General features: G+C 35.5%; 1 protein-coding gene across 7 annotated transcripts in view; it reads right to left on the reverse strand.

The window, feature by feature from the left end:
* Window positions 1–19,514, reverse strand: part of UBR5 (ubiquitin protein ligase E3 component n-recognin 5) — a 151,369-nt gene that overhangs the window by 44,364 nt on the left and 87,491 nt on the right. For all 7 annotated transcript variants that reach the window (XR_004260795.1, XM_032251304.1, XM_032251303.1 and 4 more), the window contains exons 15-26: window positions 17,448–17,557; window positions 16,561–16,673; window positions 15,086–15,229; window positions 14,876–14,987; window positions 14,472–14,626; window positions 14,026–14,223; window positions 7,009–7,219; window positions 5,943–6,069; window positions 1,880–2,031; window positions 1,345–1,440; window positions 776–899; window positions 327–424 (exon numbers count right to left, since the gene is read on the reverse strand). Coding sequence is in view for 6 of the 7 variants with exons in the window: in XM_032251304.1 (XP_032107195.1) it covers window positions 327–424; window positions 776–899; window positions 1,345–1,440; window positions 1,880–2,031; window positions 5,943–6,069; window positions 7,009–7,219; window positions 14,026–14,223; window positions 14,472–14,626; window positions 14,876–14,987; window positions 15,086–15,229; window positions 16,561–16,673; window positions 17,448–17,557 (1,640 nt within the window). In the remaining variant the exon portion in view is untranslated. The remainder of the gene's footprint in view (window positions 1–326; window positions 425–775; window positions 900–1,344; window positions 1,441–1,879; window positions 2,032–5,942; window positions 6,070–7,008; window positions 7,220–14,025; window positions 14,224–14,471; window positions 14,627–14,875; window positions 14,988–15,085; window positions 15,230–16,560; window positions 16,674–17,447; window positions 17,558–19,514) is intronic.

Genomic DNA, 19,514 nt, shown 5'->3' on the forward strand with positions numbered 1-19,514 from the left:
ATTATTCTATAAAATGGTATTAGTTAACACCACTTAAGTACCAAGAAGTTCTATCAGTAATCCACCTTTATTTTCCAAAGATTTTACACTGTTCATTATGGAAGATTTATTTTTAAATCAATAAATTTATATTAGCTATTTTTTATGGAAAGTTAGAAGACATAGTACATTTGAAAAAAGTATAAACACACGAATTTCATACACACAAATCTTGATCTTTTCCAGTCAACTGTATCATTTACATATACAGAAATTCAGTCGGAATAATTATGATAATATGTGTACAGAAGTTGAAAAATACGCAACTCATTAGGGTCCGTAATTACCTTTTGCAATTTTCTGAGCAGTTTCTAAGATGGTAATTGCAGCAGGATAAGCTCGGCCACTTACAGCTGACATAAATGGGGTCATCCCTCTTGCATCCCTAAAATAAGAAAAATTATATGTAAAAATATTAATTACTATTTTCCTTCCTGATTACAAATGTTCATGATAAAACGAAAAACTAAATTTTTAGTCTTTAACATATAAACATACACCCTCGATCAAGCTAACATAAAAGCCAGTTTATACTCATTTAATGTACACTACATGATGTTGCAACAGCCTCTTTCACTGAACAGAGCTTAGTAGTAGAGGGAATATCATGTTGGATTCTGATAAATCACTTTAAATTTACTTAACTGTTGTCCCTACAGTATAAGAAGATAAACTTTAACAGTAAAAGCTAAGCTAAGCTAAATCTTCATATGAAAAACATATCAAATCCTCTTACTTGGCAGAAAGAAGTTCTCGTAGATAGGGCTGGAGGACCACACTATCACATAACAATTTTAATATAAAATGAGCATTCGCCTTTCGATCCTTGGATTCTACTACAGATGGCTCTGTGGAAGGACCTGTAATTAAGCATACCCATTTGGTACAAAACAAGAATGAAAAAGACAAAGTAAAAGAATATTCTGGGTTACTCTGCCTATGGGGCACATGAGCACATAGACAATGGGGCACACTGCCTATTGTAGTGCAAAGAGCAGTTAGAATTTTTTTAAAGAATATTCTGGAATAATGTATCAGGCATATAAGCTACCAAAACAATATTCTAGCATCAGTAATAGATTAACTTCATCACGAAGAATTTAAACCTATGAACAACATTTTACAAATCTCATCTGATTTCTGAATATATATACATAGACACCACATATTTGAACTGACATACAGAAGGTAATTCAGAGAATTAGATGTTTCTCAAGCAAAGAAAAGGATCTGCAGAACCCTACATCCAAAGTGTGTCCTTTTTTCTTCCAGGTGACTAGGCAGACAAAGAGTACAGATTCTTACCTGGAATTGTGGAGGTGCTTGGTCCTTGACCAGTACCGGTCGCTGCTGTGGTAAGAGATCCCACAGCGGGGGCCAGGATAAAATCAATGTCACCATCTTTCAGTAAACAGAACAGTAGGATGTATATCATTATAGGCAACATATTCCTAACATGCTCTCTTAACTGGCCTTAAGGCTTTTCTCTGCAAGCCAAAGGTCAAATTGGATAGAGTTTAAGTGGAAACTTCTTTTCCAAACTATAGGAGAAGGAATACATAAGGCAAATCTATTGACTTATCTTGATATATTACTAATAAAGGAATAACTGAGCTTCTTACTGGTACAGAAATAAATATTTCATTAAAAGTGAAATACCTGACAAGAGTTCTGGAATAAATACAAATACCTTAAATCTAATTTTATAACTAGTTATAATATTCATTGTACTATACTTTCAAATATTTCAAATTTCTAAATATCCCTTTAAAATGTTAAAATTATTTCATGACCTGCTCTTTTTGTTAAACACTAAATGAAATCAAATAATAGATCTTACCAGGATCCATCGCAGGAGGGTCAGGAACCCAACTAGGGGGAGCTATGGGGGGTGAAACTGGATCCTGGTGGTCACTGGATGAAGCTCCAGCTTCATGTCTACCCAAACCAGCTGCTCTCAACGAACGTCTCATCATTTCCCGTAATCTCAAACTAAAAGAACATGAACAAAATCAGAGCTCACTACCACATCTACACACAATGAAATGGTGTAACTTCTCATCTGAGAAGATGAAAGTATGTCCTACAAGCAAGCACTCCAGGCAAGGGATGTGAAGTACAAATGCCAATTCTGGAATCACAGAATAAGTCAGTGAGGGATAGAAATAAAACTGGGGGCTCCTAGTACACCGTTCAGCACTAAAATCACTATATTAAGCTCCCACACAAACTTAAGCAAAGGGAACGAAAGCTGCGGTGAAGTAAGATTAGAAATAATCTTTCATACAGTTCAGATAAAAGAACAGCTAAACATTAAAACAAAAAAGTTTCTATCCCCCGTTTGTAATCAGTTAAGAATTAAGTTTTATAGTAGACATCAGCAATCATACTGGTTAGCACAAAACCAGTATTGTTCAACGCTAAATCCCTTTTATAATCTCAAAAGCAACTGAACTAATATCCACACAATGAGTAGTTTTAAAACAAAGACCAATTTAAATTTTTATACAAAAAAAAAAAAGAATGTTTTAACAGTACAACTTGCATCCCAAAGAAATTAATGAATGAAACTAGAGTTTATAAAATGTGTTGTTAGATTAATGTGTGGGCATGTTTTTTTCCTCCTGCTATAAAAAAAAAAAATACTACATAGGTATACACATCATTAAAAAGAAAAAGAAATAATCACAAACACAGAACTTGTTCGGGGAACTGGTAACTACCTGTATTAAAATCTATACTTTACCTTTGAATAAAACCTTACAACAGCTAAAAAATTAATACATTTAGAACTAACAATGATTTAAGAGAGAGCACAAAAGGCAAATCCCTTCATTCAGCCACAATTTTAGCGCTTGTAAATCGATAAAAACTTCATTTTGAGGGCCAGACAACACAAAGGGACTTCATTCTCCCGTGCAGAATGAATCTCAAAGACATGACATTCTGATGTGAAAGACCTAATACCTTACTAGATAAGTGTAATACATCTATAAATAATTTCAAAGATTTTATTAATGTTTAAATCTCTAATTGCAATTATTATTTAACTGAGGATAAATGTGTTTTTCCATATCAATACATTTTTAATTTTATAAGGAACTTTTTTTAAAAGCATTCACAAAAACTACTTTTAGAGACTATGTTCAGGAACTTATCTACTTTATAAGGCTTATTATTGATGTACTTTTTAGAATAAAAACACTCTAGAAGATTCTGCAATGTAAATGTTTCTGTCTCAAATAATATGTTTGCCATTATAGTATTCACTATTAAAAAATAACTACAGTTAATTCTTTTATAGTATCAATGTCTTCTATTTTCCAATTTAGAAACGTGAGTTTAAGAGTTTTTATAATGTGGAGGGAGCATGGCACAGTGATTGTTTCAGTCCAGGTCACTTCCCTGTCCAAAGACATCACCCAGAGGAAATGGAAGACTCCTTACCAGTAACAGTACACACCATGGTGACTGTTCACACTGTGATGCTCCTATACAATTTTAATTAAGCTCAACATACTCCTGGTATCCTAATGTGTCTCACTCAAAGTACAAAAAAAAAAAAAAAAATCAGCAATAATTGGGAGACACTGCAAATAACCCGAAAATAAATGCATGTTTTGGCCTTATCAAGAATGCTTACACCAGAGTCACAAACTCAATGGCTAATGGGTCAGAAAGGTAAAATAATTAAGGGCAGTCAGGTGTAAGAAATGGGGGTAGTGACAAGCTGGAAGCACACATGCTTATCTAAAGGCATTCAAATTAAAAGGAAAAATATTTTAACATTGCGCAGGCCAAACAAAAAACATATATGGGCTATTCTCCAACTTCTAGCTTAAAGCAGATTAAGAATAAATGAAGATAAATTGAGACCACAGTCTCATCTTGAACTTGCAAACTCCCAACTTTGTTGTTGTGATGTAGTCAATTCAATATTAAATGAGGGGGCCATTCCTTGTCATTTTTAAAATTGTCCTTAACCTCTTTTCTTCATTAGGTCTTGGGAACATTTTTAAGTACAATGCCCAGCTCCTCATATAGATTCTTAAAAAACAAAAAACAAAAAACAAAAAAAGAAAATTATTCTTCAAGATGTTGTACACAATTCATGAAGATTCACCTGTATCCTCAGTGGCTGAGGACAATACTGAGGAGATACCACCTTGGCTGCTAAGATTCAGAGTTTTGACATTTCTTCGTATAGGCTTGCCTGGAGTCATCGTATTTTCTGACAATATGGAAGAATTCAAGGATGATGTAATTTCCTCTTTGTAAGCACGTTATATCCATGCTACAGAAGCCTTAGAATCCAGTCATGTTCAAACATAACACTGTGACAAAAAAGCGAAGGTCATGTGTCTTCCAGATTAACAATCTCTAGAGTACATACACCTGCAATCAGATGCATCAATCAAGCTTTCCACTAAATCTGCCCTTTGTACTCAGGAACTATTGAGTCACATAATAAAACTTCTGAGTCAAATCATCATCTGAAGGCATTTAACAGTATTCCATTCAATATTGAAATTGCATCAGTTTTGAGCTTACAGCTCATGAATCCCAGCCTGCATACTCATCAAGGGGCATCGCCTAGAAAATCCATTGGAGGCTAGAGGAGGGTTTCACTTCAATGAAGCAGTCTGTGGACTTCCTACTGCCCGGCGTGGATAATAAGACTCCTGTGCTTTCATCTGTCCAACCGGAAGCCCTGAGTTTGAACTGGTTAAGAGCACTGCAGTGAAATCTTCGGCAAATTCCTCAAAGGAGCTTACTCTGCAAATTATTTCTGTGAGCAACACATCACCCACTCTTGAAGCTCCTTTTAGTCTTTGCCTTCAAAATAATCCTGACATGAAAAAAAGATGGCAGCACTGGCATTGGACCAACCATATCAGAGTCCAACTTGATTTGCACCTGTAATTTCCCTGAGGAAATGAAATACCTGAAATAATTCAGACACTAATTTCTTCATGAAGAATTTAAGTTGTTTTCCACTTTAGAGCAAACACTTTGTCTGCCTATAGTCCTGAATAAATAAACTGGTGGTAATTTCCATTTTGTTTAGTCTACATAACGTTTTTGCACTGTTTTAAATTATAATTTGGTCACCCATGAATACTTTTTGATAAATCTCACTTCAGGATGTTTTTGAACCTGGGAAAGTATCAACTTGGATCAATCAACTTGGTAGCCTTCCTGTTGCCAATTTAAGAAAACACATTTTTAAAGGAATAGATAACTATGGAACAGAAAATAGGCAAGGAGAATCTTCATTTTAAATAGACTTTACAACCTACCACATTAGCACATACTGAGCAGTGCTTCCATTAATGATCCTGTCAGACAATAAATGTGCTTTTTCCTACAGAAAGAAAACTATATCCTGAATTCTTCATATTCATTATCTAGTCAAATAGCTAACAATTTTTAATGTGTTATAAAAGTTTGTCCATCCCAAAACTCAGCCTGAAAATTTAAACACCAAACATCCATAATACACATCAGCCTTTCATTTTTTTCCCAGATCATTAAGATGTCTGAGAAACTGACCTAAATAAGCAGTCTGAAACAAAAGATTAAGGTTCCTTCAATTATTATCCTACTTGTTCTCCAACTAAAGAAAATAACTTCCTAGGAAGCAAGAATAATGAATTTAGAACAAACTGAAAGAAATAAATTTAAACTACTTGTCTAAATTATCTCAAATTTTTTAAGTGTTCCAGCTCTACACTTAAACTCTAATTTGTTATCAGATTGTTTTTCCCAGGGTGTTATTGGGAGGAACAAAAATGAAATAAAAAAGGACCCACCAATCCATGTATATGACAGGTAAGAGATACACTGCTTTCTGTACTTGGTTTTTTCCTCCAATTAAAGTTTCCTGGTAAAAATCACATTACCTTCGGCTACTTGATGATCCAGCCCGATTACCTGGGCCATTACTTGAAACGACTGATATTGCATTTGCAATGGCCTCAACAGCAGAAAGCCTTTCTGCAAATGTATTTCTTTCAGAACGCTCCGCTTCTGAAAAATAAGAGAAAAAATTAAGATCAATTTAAGTTTCAAAACTAATACGCTGAGTATTTACAGTCCACTAAACATTAATCTCTATATATTTAGTACTCTAATTCACATACTAGATAACCAAGTGTTCAATTTTTCCTCCTTACAGCAACAAACACTTAAGACAGATTGAACTATATGACCTTTCATATGTGATTTATTTCCTTATTCTGCCTTACTTTTCAATCTCCAAAGATCATTAATAAAAAGACTGAAATTTAGCTTTAACTATTAAAATAGAAAAAGACCGAAATTTAGCTTTAACTATTAAAATAGAAAAAGACCTACTTACCAGTATTTCAGTCTTAGTTTTATATACTATGTATATAATCCTTACTGATTTAATGATAACGACATAAAGGTCAGAAACCTGCAAAGCACTATTCAAAAATGTAGCTACCAGAATATCATCAGCAAATTCACAATAAGAAAAACATTATCAATTACATATTTACACTTTGTTTTCAATTTCTCCCTTCATTTAGCCAATTAAAAACTTCATGGCAAAAAAGCTTGTTTACTTTCCAAAAACATGTAACACCTCATTAAGTGATTTTTCTCATCTACATTCTGAAAATTTAGATAAAAGTTGCCTCAACGTAACTTGCTAAATAATTCCCGTGTAGTAAAAGTCATCTGCAATTACAAAATAAGTGAAGTTCATTTAGCATTACAAATCCAATTCATATATATCATAGAGAATAGTATTAAAGACAATGAAAACACACTGATGAAAAATTTTACTTGTTACATATTCATCTTTACTGTCTGAGAAAGTAAAAAAAAAAAAAAAGTACAAACAAATTATTTACAGTGATTTGCTTTTCTTTAACAATTATTACATTTTCAAAATTGTCTAAAAACTCCTTTCAAAGGCCTTGCTACAGTTCTTAATCTCACCCTCTTCTTCTTTAGTTTCTTTATTGCTGGTTGGAAAGCAAACTGATACACAAGCATGCAAAATATTTCGATTTCCATCACATCTGTGGCTGATGAACGTCTGTAGCATCTGTAGATTCTGCTCTAAAACAACCGCTTGCTCAAGATTCATTAGATATTGTCGACAGGCCTCATAGTCACAGCGCAGAATGTGTTGCATTAAAGTTTGTTTCTGTGCTCAGATAAATTAGGGGGAAAAAACCTCAATTAATTTGAGTAGCACATTACATATATTAAAAATTTCTCACAGCCAACACAATAACATATAATCAGATTTGCAAATAAGTAGAGATAATTTCAGGTGGCCTACCAAAAGAAACAGAACGTAAGGGTAGGCTTATGCAGAACATACAATCAACAGGAATAGAGATCGGAGGGTAAACTTTCTGTTAAGGACAATATTTCTAGCTTTCTCAACTAACTCAACTCTGCCACTGAAACAGGAAAGCAGCCACATACAATGCATAAATGATTATGAGTAGTTGGATTTGGCCTTCGAGCCAGAGTTTGTCAATCCCTGGTTTTGTTTTGTTTTTTTTTTTTTCATGTTATATAACTGTCTAATTAGAAGCCTATTAATAATGATAGCCAATTAAGCAAAGGATATAAATTTTATTTCGGGCTTACTCTCACCTTCTTAGGCTTTTGTGTGTGTGTGAGACAGAGGCTCACTCTGTTGTCCAGGTTGCAGTGCAGTGATGTGAACATAGCTCACTACAGCACTGACCTCCTGGGTTCAAGCAATCCTCCCACCTCAGCCTCCCATGTAGCTGAGACCAGTGGCATGCACCACCACAGCAAACTGACTTTTTGTAGAGTCTTGCCATGTTGCCCAGGCTGGTCTCAAACTCCTGGGCTCAAGTGATGCCCCCACCTCAGCGTCCCAAAGTGCTGGGATTACAGGCGTGAGCCACCCACATACCTCTTATGCTTTTAAAAGTTATATTAAAACCAAAACCTTCAAGTCTGCAGAAATCATGACAGGTGTAATTTAATTACCAAAGACACGGTGGTATTGATAAGTATTTATATAACAGATCATTAACTATCTGACAAAGAGCATGAACATACCAAGAAGTTCATTCTTTCAGAATGGAAAAACTATAGTTATGGAGTATTTAATGAATTGAATATAAAGCTTTAGTTTTATAAAACAAAGTTGTTCATTTTAACTGTAACTAGAAAAAAGCAGGCGAGAAAAGGGCATGTGGGAATATAAAGGGAAAAAAAACTGCATTTGAACAACCTGCCACCTTCTGGAAAACTGTCAAAATAAACTCTCCCCTCTCCCCAACTTCAGAGTGGGTGGAGGAGGTGTCCACACAAGAAAACACACCTAAACAACTATTTTCAGTACCAACCACATGTGAAATAGGCCACTTTGATTGTGAAACTAATGATGGCTCTGAAGGAACCTCATCAATAGCAAGCTCCAGTACACGAGGAGCTTAATTCTAAACTTGCCAAAACACAAGGAAATTTATACATAATATGTTGAGAGAAAATGTCAAAGTCTCCCTGAAGAACAAAGAGCAGAGTACTTCCAAAAGGCAAGTAAAATCAAGATATTTTGGTGTACACTGATGTAATGTACACTAGAGTTTCAAGCAATAGCTAGTTATTTAGTTAGAAACAGCTACTCCACATGAAACTCTCATCTCCAAACTGTCAGACTGTAGTAGATGGGCTCTCACACTGAGGATATTAGTATTTAGTTGTGTTACAAGCAGAAAAGTTCACTCTGCATCACTGTATGTTATATTTGTCACTTATTATTATTTTTTTTAATTATACTTTAAGTTCTGGGGTACATGTGCAGATCATGCAGGTTTATCACATAGGTATACATATGCCATAGTGGTTTGCTGCATCCATCCCCTCAGGTCACCTACCTTAAGTATTTCTCCTAATGCTATCCCTCCCCAATCGCCCAACCCTCTGCTATCCCTCCCTTAGACCCCCAACCCTCCTACAGGCCCTAATGTGTGATGTTCCCCTCCCTGTGTCCATGTGTTCTCATTGTTCAACACCCACTTATGAGTGAGAACATGCAGTGTCTGGTTTTCTGTTCTTGTGTCAGTTTGCTGAGAATGATGGTTTCCAGCTTCATCCATGTCCCTGCAAAGGACATGGGTTCATCTTTTTTTTATGGCTGTATAGTATTCCATGGTTTATCTGTGTCATATCTTCTTTATCCAGTCTATCACTGATGGACACTTGGGTTGGTTCCAAGTCTTTGCTATTGTGAAGAATGCCACAATAAATACATGTCCATTGTCCTTATAATAGAATGTTTTATAATCCTTTGGGTATATACCCAGTAATGGGATTGCTGGGTCAAATGGTATTTCTAGTGCTAGATCCTTGAGGAATTGCCACAGTCTGAATTCACTAAAAAATTTCTTGTGGGTCTACTGTGTGGTAGGTCCTAGTCACTGAGGTGCAAAGACTAATGATGTCACACCTTATCCCTACCTGCAGGACGATGACTCTACCTGTCAGATGCTGACAAAGAGATCACAGAATCAAATGCCAACACTTGATGTAATATAAATGAGGGAGGAAAACTGTGTGTAAAAAAGATAACGGAAGCTGTATATTAAATGACATCACTAGGACTTGGAGCAACAAACTCTAAGTAGTAAGGACCGCAATGAATTAGAAAGACCAGACTAATGTTTTTGAGATGTAGATTACGAGGCCCAATTACACCAGATCTAATTTTTTGAGAGCAACTGAAAATCTGGATTTTATATATAAATCCTGTGATTTTTTCAATGCTGGTAACCAATCAAGAATTCTAAAATGATATGAACGCTATTTCTAGGCATCAAGTTCAGACCACCACTACCTCTGTATCATCACCTCCTTATAATTTGAAACCACTAGTGTAGCAGGTTATAAGCAAAGCTAAACTAAGAATGAGTCTAGGTCTCTAAATAAAAGCTTACAGATAGTGCTCATAAGCACCCGGATTCAGTCTATTTTAGATGCAGTTCTAAAAAGTACTTCTCACCTCCAACCTAATGGAGGGTGAATATGCTCCCATATTAAGTTGCATTTCCATTCTTTATGGAAAAACTGCTCCAAAAAGTTGTATTTATCTTCAGTTTCTCACTTCTCATTTTCTCCTAAGCTCATTCTAATGATGCTTTCATCAACAACGACCTAGATGGAGCCAAATCCAAGTCAATATTCAGTATTCACTTCACTGACCTACTGCATCATTTGACACAGTTGATTCCTGCATCCTGCTTGACACATGCTCTTCATTTAGCGTCCAGGACACAACTCATTCTAGCTTTCCTCCAACCCTGTAGATGTTCCTTCTCGATCTCCTACACTGGTTACTCTTTATCACCCTGAAATTTAAATGCTAGGACTGTTCTCATGGCTCAGTCCTTGGACCTTTCCTCCTCACAACCTCCGTAATCTCGTTCAATATAATTCCTCTAAAATACAACTCCGAAGTAAATTTCTCCAGCTTGATCCTTTCTCTCTTGGTCAGACTTACACATCTACCTTTCTACTAACCACCTCTCCTCTTGGTTCAGGAATTTGTCAGATATCTTCACCAGTCTAAAACCAAATTCCTAAACCTTCACCTTCACTTCCATCAGTAGAGACATATCAGAATTTCTTCATACTCACTTCTTCTATCAGAAGAGACGTCTTAAACTTCACGTCTAAAACCAAACTCTCATTGAATCTTCTTCACCTCTACAGTCTTCAACTCAATAAATGACAACTTCATTTTTCCAAAACCTTTCACCCTCTTGCTTCATCTATTTGATATCCTACATTTAGCCCCTAGAAAATCCATTAGTTTTACCTTAAAAATCTAGTACAGTCATGTGCTGCATAAAAAAAATTATAGTCAGTGATGGACCGGATATACGACTGTGGTTTAAGATTATAATGGAGCTGAAAAGTTCCTACTGCCTAGTTACATTGTAACTGTCGTTAAATCATACTGCAACACATTATCCACGTGTTTGTGGCACTGCTGGCATAAACAAACCTACCATACTGCCAATCATATAAAAATTTGATAATGATTTAAAAAACTAGGTTACTGGTTCCTAAAGTATTTACTGCACTTTCTTTGGTTATTTTAGAATGTACTACTTCTTTTTTTTTTTTTTTTTTTTTTTTTTAACTAAAACAGCCTAAGGCAGGTCCTTCAGGAGATATTACAGAAGGCATTGTAAATTATACATTTTTTAAAAAGATAAATTTTAAGAACAGAAAAAAGTGCTTAATACCTGGGTGATGAAATAATCTGTACAAAAAGCCCTGTGCATGAGTTTACTTGCAGTAAAACTTCACATGCACCCCCCAGGTCTAAAAGTTTTTTATTTCAAAAAGAAAATAAACATCTGCCCCCAAAAAAAGTATCTTAAGGATATAAAGAAAGTATTTTTTTATACAGCTGCACAATGTGTCCGTTTTTTATTCTGTTTAAGAGGGTCTCACTCTGTTACCCGGCTAGAGTGTAGTGGCACGATCTCAGCTTATTGCAACCTCCACCTCCACCTCCACCTCCACCTCTCAGGTTCAAGCGATTCTTGTGCCTGAGCCTCTTGAGTAGCTGGGATTACAGGTGCAACCACATCCAGCTAATTTTTGTATTTTTTTTTGTAGAGACAGGATTTCGCTGTGTTGCCCAGGATAGCTTCAAACTTCTGGCCTCAAATGATCTGCCCACTTTTGCTTACCAAAGTGCTGAGGTTACAGGTGTGATCCACTGTGCCCAACTGTGTACAACGTGTTTTAAGTGAATTATTCTTACAAATAAGTCATAAGGTTAAAAAATAATTTTAGCATAGCTGAAGTGTACAGTAATAGCATAAGCCTTCACATTCACTTACCACTTACTCACTGACTTACCCAGAGCAACTTCCAATCTTCAAAGTTTCATTTGTGCTAAATGCCCTACACGGTGCACCTTTTTATCCTTTAAACTGTATTTTTACTATACCTTTTCTAAGTTTAGATATATGTTTACGTACACAAATACTTATCACTACATTACAAATGCCTACAGTATCTAGTACAGAAATATATTATATAGGTTTGTGCCCTAGGAGCAATAGGCTTTACTATCTAGGTTCATGTAAGTACACTCTATGATGTTTGTACAACAACGACATCACCTAACAATGTATTTCTTAGAATGTATCCCTGTCATTAAGCAATGCATGACTATGTATCTAGAATCTAGTCACAACTCACTCATATCTCCATCCTCTGGGCCAAGTCACTATCATCTCCCACCTGGATTATTACAATAGCCTCTTAACTGGCACTCCTACTTACTCACATTCACCTTAATACTCTCAGCACATCCTAAATGATCCTTTTAAAATGTTAAGTGATATCAGGTCAATCTCGACTTAAACTGTTCCAACAGCTTCTAATGCATTGTCTCCACATCTAACAAATACTCAACTACAACAAACCACATGTCTAAAACTAAATTCATCCACCGGGCGCAGTGGCTCACGCCTGTAATCCCAGCACTTTGGGAGGCCAAGGCCGGCAGATCACGAGGTCAAGAGATAAGAGACCATCCTGGCCAACATGGTGAAACCCTGTCTCTACCAAAATATAAAAATTAGCTGGGCATGGTGGCGCGCGTCTATAGTCCCAGCTACTCAGGAGGCTCAGGCAGGAGAACTGCTTGAACCTGGGAGGCGAAGGCTGCAGTGAGCAGAGATTGCGCCACTGCACTCCAGCCTGGAGCCTCGCAACAGAGCAAGACTCTGTCTCAAAAAAAAAAAAAAAAAAAAAAAACCTAAATTCATCCTTTTCCCTTATCCCATTTGTTCCCCGCTCCTATACTTCCTCTCTACCATCAATCATGCCCAAATCACAAACTTTATTCTTTTCATTCGCTGCTAAAAATCCAGTTACCAAGCTTTATAGCTTCTATTTCCTTAAACTCTCTTAAATCCATCCCCTCCTTCCAGATTTCCAAAAGTTGACGTTTACTTTGTTTCTAATCTGCATTATTGCCTTAATTATTTATTTACTTATTTATTTATTTTGAGACGAAGTCATGCTCTGTTTGCCCAGGCTGGAGTGCAGTGGTGCAATCTCAGCTAACTGCAACCTCTGCCTCCCAGGTTCAAGTGATTCTCCTGCCTCAGCCTCCTGAGTAGCTGGGAATACAGGCATGTGCCACCATGCCCGGCTAATTTTTGTATTTTTGGTGGAGATGGGGCTTCACCATGTTGGCCAGGCTGGCCTCTAACTCCTGACCTCAGGTGATCTGCCCACCTCCGCCTCCCAAAGTGCTGGGATTACAGGTGTGAGCCACCACACCCAGCTGACGTTGACCTTTTTATCTGATCTCTAAACTTCTGATCTCTATCAATTGCTCTCTAAACACCCATCAGCCACTGCTAATCTTTTTTAAAAAATCAGAAGCATGTCATTCACTGGCTTATAATCCTCCTCCTCCTAGCTTTCAGGCTCAAGTTTAGGTAACATTAGGTGAGCACACAAACACCTCAGTGCCTTGTCTCCAGCCTTTTCAGTTGCTACTAACTGACCCATAGGACACCTACCAGAATTCTGGTCATATCAAAAGAAAGTACACTTTCTCATTAATAAGATTCACAAAGGTTGCTCTTGGTCCCTGGGAGGACACCTCCCAACTCCATCCCTATGTCTAGGGGACCCCCATTTGATCCATCCAGATATCACTTCTTTAAGGAAGTCTTCTGTACAGTCACAGTATGATTTATCTCTCTCCCCTTTGTGCCCCTACGACATGTGCACACCTTGCTCAAACACTTCAATTACACCATAATCACTGATTTACTTGTCTATGTTGTCCTAATAGACTATTAGCTCTTTTAGGGAAGAAAGGGGCAATGAATGATCTATTTAAGATTTTTGCAAGATCTATTCAAGATTATTTAGTGGTGTTTTCTTAATTAAAATGCCCAGTAGTTTCAAAATTCGAATTACCTCTACAGCCATGATGATAATAGCAGCTTTCTTTTTGATTGTTGAATTGGCAGGAAGATTTATTAAAGAATGCACACCCATTCCAAGACTACTAATCGGTGGAAGATCAAGCCAATCAGGATCCCTTATTCCTCCCATGCAATCTTTGGCCATTGGGTAGATAGTACCATTTCCATCTCGAAGAATAATGGGAGATTCCTGTAATAATGGGAAAATGGTAAACTTTGACTCCTAATCAAAAAAAATCTATCCCATTTTTACGACAGGCATTTGTTTCCAAATTAGATTTTAGTAATAATAATCAAGTAAGAGAAATTGTATTAAAATGTGCTGAATATTCTAAACTTCTGAATAATTTACTATCAAGTTAACCACAGCCAGACCCCCTAACTTCCCAAAAATGCCAGTGTTGTCATCACTTTTCAAAAGCAAAACCAAGCCTCTACCTGTCCAGCAGTGAAAATGGCTACATTCCTCTCATTCTGACCAAGGAAAGCAATGCTACTTGTAGGAAAATTATTTTCTTGTTCTGCTTTTCCTGTAGCAAGATCAAAGATACAGTACCGGACCCAATTTCCAGTCTTCAGAACAGCATGAACACCTTCAGAAGCACATAAATGAGAAGAAAAAATGTTATATATCTTATCTCTAATAAACATCTACTGTATTTTAAAAGTTAACTTCTCTGGTCACACTTTAAGTCAAGTCAAACAGATACATGCCATTCCATAATGTTACAGATAGGGACCAAAAAATGCCAATGCCTTGAATTATTTTCTCATATTCCCATTTCCTGAAAAAGTATTAATGAAATATACAATTTGCCAGCTGAAAAAGTTACAACATTTACCTTTGGAGTCTACATTCACTGCTAATATTTCTGTTTTTTCAGGTATACAAAGCTTTTTAGGAGTCCTTTGGAAACAGTCGGGAACCTTTGGTGTTCCACCAGTTTTCACAACCTGCAAGACACAAAAGGAATTTTGCTTTTCAATACTCCATAATAAACACAAGGAGTCTGTCCCAGTATTCATCTGCTGAATGACTTCTTTACACTTACCTGCAGTTCATCAATTCTAAGTAACCTACAATCCTGCAGGAGAGAGGAAGGGTCAGCATCTGGACCAGAGCTGCTCTGACAATTTGTATTACTGGATGTTCCTGGGAATTTTACAGCAACATAGGCACCATCCACTTTTAGCACCTGGAAGTACAGGCAAATTCAATGAACATTAACATTAGCGTATATAAAATCAACACGCAAATTCTATTCGCTGAACTAATTTAACATAAAAGGAATCCAATTCTTTGTATGTTTCTTCAATGATCACCAAGTTATAAAAATTAACCTAGACAGATTCACCAAAGCTTTGTTATTGACGTCTATATCCAAGACTCATATGCTGGAGAAAACTGACCCACAAAGCCAGTGATTACAGTCTGCAAATGTTTTCAGCAATCAGCTGAAAAACTTAAGTATATAGCCCATGAAATCTTCCCATCTCCTTCCTCTCTTAATTATATTAAAGCAGTTTTCGGTCTGACAGAACTTTCTTGACAATGGCAACGTGCTATATTGGCAGTGTCCAATATGGCAGCAATTAGCCGTAAGTGGCTACTGAGCCCTTGAAATGAAGCTAATGTGACTAAAGAGCTGACTTTTTTAAGTTATTTAATTTTAACAAATTTAAATAGCCACATATACAGCTAGTGGCTACTACATGGTCAACACAGGAATAGGGTCAGTAATGCACAGAAAGACAAGCACAGAATTTAAAACCAGGACAAATCTGGGTCCCACTTCTGCTACTTGATGCTTTTAAGGCAGTATCTTATTCTTAGGAAAAAACACCTACTCATAAACTACAGGTCTATTTTGAGAATCAAATGAAACAGTATATGAGAAAGACCTTTGTAAGCTGCAGAAGCTGGTATATCTGCTCTTTCCTTTTAAGTATAAATGAAAGACTATCACATTTCAGAAACTACTGAGTAATCACAAAACCTTTACTTTGCAGATATTCTGCAACTGCAGGTACATTTTAAATATGTGTCAGTAGAAGAGTGAAATTAACAGCATTCAAGCTGATAGTTTCATAGAAGGCAAAACTTTCTTCGAGAAGAGAAAAAGTGGAAGGTGATTTGTAGTAAGATTTTTCAATACTAAGGAAGAATTTTAAATGTAACGGAAGATGACCTCAATTATAACTGTCTAACAAATCCAAAGAATGGGCTGTATCAAAAGGTAATATATCTCTGTGCAACTTTTCTACAAATCTAAAATTATTCCCAAATAATATTTTTTTTTAAAAAAGCAACATATCATCCTAAGTGCTCAAAGAGAGGCATAATCTCTTCGTGTGTCAGGGACAAAGACAGACCTGCATCAGATGCAGGGGTGCAACTAAAGATACCACTGAAGATGGTAAATGAAACAGCCCTGAAGAAAGGACTCAGGTATCAGCCACAAATCCTTGGGTAACCAAGATCAATACAATACTGTTATTAATTAATTCTTAGCTATTTTGAACAAACCTTGCCAACAGGAACATTCTTGACATCTTCCACAAAAACCACTTCCCGAAGAGACCACTGCTCTTCATTCACCTTTTCCTCTTCTTTCGGTGCAGGGGTTGACCGTCGTCGTTCTTAGACAACAACAAAATGGTAAGTACCAAAAAGAAAATGTAAAAGAGACTTTATAGATTTCATCTAAATTTATATGAAAAATTACCTTTAAAGGGATACATAAGTGAAGTTTCTCAAAAACTTCCTAAGCTACTGCTTTATGGGGTTTTCTGATCAATCTGTACTTCAAATAAATTCACAGTGAAGAATAGCTATAATCATGTTAAACTGTATTAACACTATTATAAATAAGCGCAAAGCAATAGGGTAAAATGTATTTTGTATTCTCAAAATTAGGGTTATCTGACCGAAGTTTAAAAAGGAAGATCTGCCAGACTGTTAAAACTATCACATAACTATTAAAGTTTACACTATAAAATTTAAGGAACTTTTAGAAAAATTCTTTCTATCCATGGTGTGGTAGTAAGTCTAGGTTTATAAATTCTACAGATTTTCAGCAAAAGTTGTGACCAAGACATAACCAATTTACAATAATAAGAGTCTCAACAAAAGTGAGTAGACAGATTAGCTAGTGGCAATTATTTCCATTACTATAATGAATTTCTCATTTTTTATAAAACTCTAATTCTGAGAAACGATGGAAATAGTCAACACTGTAAATGCCATCTTTCTATTCAAAGAAAGTTATGCAAAGAAATCACAGAAGTAGAAATACAAATTATACAAAAAGATATAAAAAATAGTATGAGTTGTTTTAAATCAGAAACAAACTAAACACAGTTGTCTGCCTGAAACCTTATTTTTGACCAATGTGTACAACAAATAAAACTTACTATATGGCATTGATGCACTGCTGGCAATTGAGGACGCATCACTACATGTGGATGCTGGAGACGGTGGAGGGCCCATTTCTGTTTTCACTGGCTCCTGCTTACTTTCAGGCCTGAGATAAGAAATAAGATTCTCCTTATAAATAGGGAAATGAAATAACAGAAACTAGAATTTTTTAAGACAAGTTTTTTTTCTTAGAATGAATATCAAAAACTTTAAATTGTGTACTTCCATTAATTTTTTTTCACTGTGTATTTTTAAGACTCAAGGAAAAAAGGCACACAATGTATGCTTTCAAACTGGTTTAATATGGGAAGGAAAAACATAAAGGCTGTCAACAACTTGAGACAATAATTCAGATAAGCTTTATCTAGAAATAACAACAACATTTACACTTAATTTATCAACATAGCTTTATCAAAGCCTTGTGAGCAAACAAGTTCCACACTGCTAAGATTTGGTCATGACAACTTAACTGGAAAAGAATGGTAAAGGCAAGTAAGTAAAATCCTATTGGACCATTAATTTCTTAGAGTTCAAAGGAGAAACACTATTCACAATGATATATAAAAATTTATTCTTAAACCATCCCAGTGACAAGATTAAAAAATTAGCCCTCTTTAGTGAGTTATTTAATACTCTGTTTAAGAAAGTAACTACAGCAACTAAACAGCATTCTACAGATAGTAAAAACATAATAAATATTTTTATTCATTAAACGCAGATGTAAGTTTTTAATCAGAAAAGTCAATGATTACTCACAAATCTGTTATTTATATACCTGTTACAATCTGGACTATCATCTTAACCCTCTTGTTTCTTATGACTCTCACCAGAAATTTCACCTGAGTTTAGAAATAATCCAAAAGAAAACCGGTATGATTTTCACTGGCATCTTAAGAGTGCTCAGTATGAGCACACAGTGAATACTCCTGGCTGCTCTACAAATCCTGTGACGGTGGGGAGAAGCCAATACTGACTAATCACTAACATACCCTTAAAGTGAATGCATTTCAATGACTAGCAAACACGGGTACTACTGACATGAAAATGACTATGTTCTTAACATTTAATTTCACTTAGCTCCTTTGCTAATAGAAATGGCTGATTTCAAGGAAGATCTTTAAAAAGTTCATAAATCCCAGGCTTTAAATAGCATATTCTAATCTTGTTTATATTTGTACACATCAAAATTATTTCAAAAGTTCTTTATAAAGTTCACAAGGAAAATGTTTTGTTACTTTTTAGTACAAAATTCAATGCAGTTAGGAGAAAAATCTATAAATCTTTTTTTAAAAAACAAGACAGAGAAAGAACACTAAAACTGAAAGCAAAACCTTAATTAGGTATGAAGTTCAATAGCTTTGGTTTGTTAAAAATTACATTTAACTTAACAGTAATCACTGTTTCTACATTTAAGTTTGCACTTTTAACACTGAGAGGAATAACAGCAGTAAACTTATTAAATTTATAATGATAACATCTGAGTATACGTGGAAAGTAAACCAAAAGATTTTAGAACTTTAAATATCTCTATGTACAGTAAAATCCCTATCATTTCTCAACGCCTGAATACATTTACGAAATAAAATACATCGACATTTTAAATGTTATTTCTGGAACATGATATCACTACAATTCTACATATCTGTACTGGTCATCTATTTTTATAAGATTACGAAAAATAGTTATTTAAAAATTTTAGTAAAGTTTTAAAGTTCATGTACCAAACAACCAAATTATAGTACAAATCATTATTTTTAAAGATGAGTAGATTTTTCTAAAAGCACAGGTGTTAAGATCTCTGTATCACACTCCAAACAATAAGCCAGCCCCAGAATGTGGCGCTATACAAAACTCAGCGGTGTTTCTATTCACATATCCCTTCAACCCAAAAAACATTTACAAATTCTTTACAGATATTTCCCTCTCCAGTACATTAACCTGTAAAACTCTTTTCAATAATCAAAATGTAGGCAGGATGTTAGGTAGAAGATGATTACACAAGGAGAGAGGAGAGTATTGGCTTAATAGTAAGGCTGAAACATATTATTACTGCCACAAAAATA

The sequence above is a fragment of the Sapajus apella genome, unplaced genomic scaffold (genome assembly GCF_009761245.1).
Source record: "Sapajus apella isolate SASKATOON/1434 unplaced genomic scaffold, GSC_monkey_1.0 scaffold3, whole genome shotgun sequence".
In the NCBI taxonomy this organism is placed as follows: domain Eukaryota; kingdom Metazoa; phylum Chordata; class Mammalia; order Primates; family Cebidae; genus Sapajus; species Sapajus apella.